The 3,796-nt window shown below is 44.1% G+C and overlaps 1 protein-coding gene across 1 annotated transcript; it reads right to left on the minus strand.

Annotated features, from left to right (window-relative positions):
* Positions 1–254: 254 nt before the first annotated feature.
* Positions 255–566, minus strand: LOC138286345 (uncharacterized). The gene has a single exon (XM_069226503.1). The coding sequence runs from the start codon at positions 564–566 to the stop codon at positions 255–257; it is 312 nt and encodes a 103-aa protein (XP_069082604.1).
* Between the last annotated feature and the right edge of the window lie 3,230 nt (positions 567–3,796).

Below are 3,796 nucleotides of genomic sequence, written 5' to 3' on the forward strand. Positions count from 1 at the left end.
AGGCACATACAAAGTCATTAAACAATACTTTGAAAGTGTGTTTGTTGTCTCCTAATTGCTTCAATTACCACTAGAGCATGTACTAAAAGGATAATACATGTCACCCTGACAGCCCTGTGCCCATAAATCTCCTGCAATTATGCACATTAGTCACCTTATACCAGATTTGATCTGTCAGCACCCCGCAGAGGGCAGGTCCTCTGGACTAGACCTATGTTCAGAGAAGCTCATGTATTTTGGAGCTCAAAGATTATTTAGCCGCCAAATTCGTCGAGAGTGTGCCCCTGGTGCTTAAGGATGTACACCACAGCCATGGTGGTTACAGTCTTCAATTTGATGTGCTTGGTGTTGGTGACAGTGTCCAGTATCTCATTCTCCAGAAAAGCCTTAAGCATACTGCGTGTCTCCTTATAGGTAAGGCCGGACATGTGCTTGACTCCTCCACAGCGTGCTAAGCAGCAAATGTCAGGCGTGGTGATGCCATGGATGTTGTCCTGAAGCATCTTCCTGTGCCTCTTGGTGCCCCCTTTGCCAAAACCTTTTCCTTCTTTGCTGCGCCCAATCATGGTCTTCTCTCGCTCAGAACACAATTAAGAATGCAAAACAATCCGCCAATTGTAGCAGGAGACTGCAGGCAAATGTTTTTCTTTATGCATCCTGGTAAATGCCTGTGATATTATTTTAGCATGCTGTATGTTGTTATGCAGTGTAAGTTGCTTTATGTATGTATTTCCATTCTTAGAATATGGAATGCAACTTTGTGATGTTTAGAACCTGGGGCCAGATGTACAAAACTTTTTGCATGGCGCAAACAGCGAATTTCGCTGTTTGCGACATGCAAACAGCACATTGCGATGTTCATTCCCATTTTGCGAGTCGGTAACCTGGTTACCGACTCGCAAAATGGGAATGCGAGTCGCAAATAGGAAGGGGTATTAATGGGGTGGGCCTTTGCGACCCCCTTGCGACTCGCAGATGGTGTCAGTGACACCATCCTGCATCCGGGTTTGCAACTCGCAATTTGCGAGTCTCAATCTCGGAATTCGTACATCTGGCCCCTGGTGCGGAGAATTCTCTGATTGTCAGCTGATCTGCGATCTTCCTGCCGTCAAGAGCTTTCTCTGCTGCGGGACTATTTATGTGAATAAACCCAGTTCCCTCAGTTTTACTAGTTGTTTCTGAGTTTCCTAATTTCGGCATCCTTCTCCCGACTACATATTGGTAACAGGAGTGGGGTAACCAATTAAGGAGTCAGAGGTGTTTCTGCTAGAACCACCGACTGCTGCTATGCCTACATCCATTAACTTTTGAGTAGGATCTACGTCAAAAATTATTTTCTGAGGTACGGAATTATCGAAACCATCCGATATAATTAACTTTCGCCATCCTGGTTTGCACGAGTGCTAAAGGAATTTATGGTCGTTATCTTAGCACGTATCCTGAGCAGCTGGCAGTGGTGTGCTTGCTATCATTGCATGGCAACTCTGCGCAAGCTCTTCAAGTAACTGTGCCTTCTTCACTATGCAGTCCACTGCACGTTTGAGCTCCTGCTGCTCCACCTCTGCAGCTATGTTGGTTCTGCAAAGGATCCTGGGAGCACAGTGTAGTCACATGCTCTGGTGGCCATCTTTGATTGGGAGACCTTCGTTTTACTCGAAAATACAGGGATATGATTTTCTTCAGTGCTAGACAAGTAATCTTAAAGCTGGTTACTTCCATATCGTGAAGGGTGAGTTCAACTTCACGGTACAGCACAGTTTTGCCACAGAAATGTAACCGTTTCATTATTTTAACTGTAAGTTTACAGGTGAAAATTTTGTTTTATACAGAATGTTAATTTCACTGTCACTTAACTGGCGTCTGCTTGCCTTGAATATGGAGCAAAATATGGCTACCAACACAAACGTGATTCTACCTCCACCTTTCTTACTAAAAGACGGTAAGCATGAAATTCAATGGAACCACTGGGAGCGCATGTTTGAAAATTATCTTGTTGCTATTGTTGCACAAAATTATGGTCCTCCCAGAAAATTTGCGCTGTTATTTAGCCATTTAGGTATTGCTGGACAGACAATATTTGATAGTCTTCCTGTGATACCTGCACCTTCAGGTGATGGGGTTTGGAATGTCTTTATTGAGGCGAAAGAGAGACTTAAAAAACAATTCCATGATGAAAGTAGTGTACTTTTTGAATGCCAGAGTTTCTTTAACGGAAACGAAACAGTTATGAAGAGTTTATTGCAACTTTGCGGGTTTTATCTTCTTCAAAATGTGAATTCAAGATTTTTTAATCAACACATATATAACAGATCAGTTCATTTTAAATTGTTATTCAAGGAAAATGCAGGAGATTAGTTTCTTGCAGAACCCCTAGCTATTGACATTGCCAAAGCATTTAAAGATTTATTATGTTAACACAAGTTTTACCTACTCAAGAAGGACTTTTTCCAATTTCGTCTATTTCTGACAATGCTTCCATTACTGCAGTGAATATCAGAAATCCGAAAGAAAGGAAAACACTACGTTTTTGTTATTGTTATGGTTCTAAGAATTACATTGGCAACAGTTCATCTTATCTGGCTTTAGGAAAAAATATTTAAGCTGTAGAAACATTGGACACTTTCAAGGAGTTTGTAGAACACAAAAGTCTGGCAATAATTCTGTCTCTATTAACAATGTGGAAGCTCATGATGTTATGGGAAATTCTAAGGTTTCTGAACAGATGTTACAGGATTGCACCAAAACATTTTCAAATGTACTTCTCACCATTGCTGATGATCGTCATAATATTCACATTAAGGGTCCTATTTGTCAGGCTTACAATGACGGAAAAGGACATAGGTGGTCATTAGGAGTTTGGCGGTCCTCGGACCGCCACCAGGCCGGAGGAGAAGACCACCATATCATGACCATGGCGGTGATCCAAACGGAACACAGCCAATACAGCGCCAGTACCGTCAGTGCGGACAGACCGCAGTGGCCGGCGGTAGGCATATCCAGGCCAGAGGGGACTATGTTTCCGCAGAGAATATTATGAGGTTGCACACCGCCACAGTTTCCACGGCAGCCGCACCGCCACGAAAAGCCTGGCGGAAACGAACAATAAAAAAGGAGACATTCACCTTTAGGAACACAGACACATCCGCTGCTGCCATGGAACCCGAACTTGGAGTCTTCCCACTGTACCTGCTGGCCTTACAACTCCAGAACCAGCGACGAAGACAACAACTGTAAGTACACCCACCTAGCACACACTGGAGGGAAGGCTATTAGTACACACCCACGCACAACACACTCACCCGGCATGGCTAGTGACGGCTGCACACACACACACGCACGCAAACAAACACCCGTACCAACATACACAAACACTTACATACACACTCTCAACACACACCACAGCTAACATACACATGCCATACACACCACACGCACACACACCAATGCCATTATCAAAAGCATTCATACACAACAACACCGGGTCACACAGCGGCAACAACATCGCAACAACAGAAGGCATTGGCAGAGAGGCACACCGCACACCTCCACAGGACAACACATACTGGCAGCAACGCGTAACAACAGCACACAACCAATCCAAACCAAAACACTGCCAAACAACGTGTCAGATCACACACCACATTCACCCAACACACAAAGCACATCACAGATGCATCACTACACACACAGACGCACACACCGCTACCACACAATGCCACACAACACCATCAGAACACGTCCCAATAAGTCCATAGCACAAGACACAACTCATGCTGCTACACAAACACATCACATA

The sequence above is a fragment of the Pleurodeles waltl genome, chromosome 3_2 (assembly GCF_031143425.1).
Source record: "Pleurodeles waltl isolate 20211129_DDA chromosome 3_2, aPleWal1.hap1.20221129, whole genome shotgun sequence".
In the NCBI taxonomy this organism is placed as follows: Eukaryota; Metazoa; Chordata; class Amphibia; order Caudata; family Salamandridae; genus Pleurodeles; species Pleurodeles waltl.

Coding starts and splice junctions, on each gene's coding strand:
- LOC138286345 (XM_069226503.1), bottom strand. CDS start 566: ATGATTGGGCGCAGCAAAGAAGGAAAAGGTTTTGGCAAAGGGGGCACC.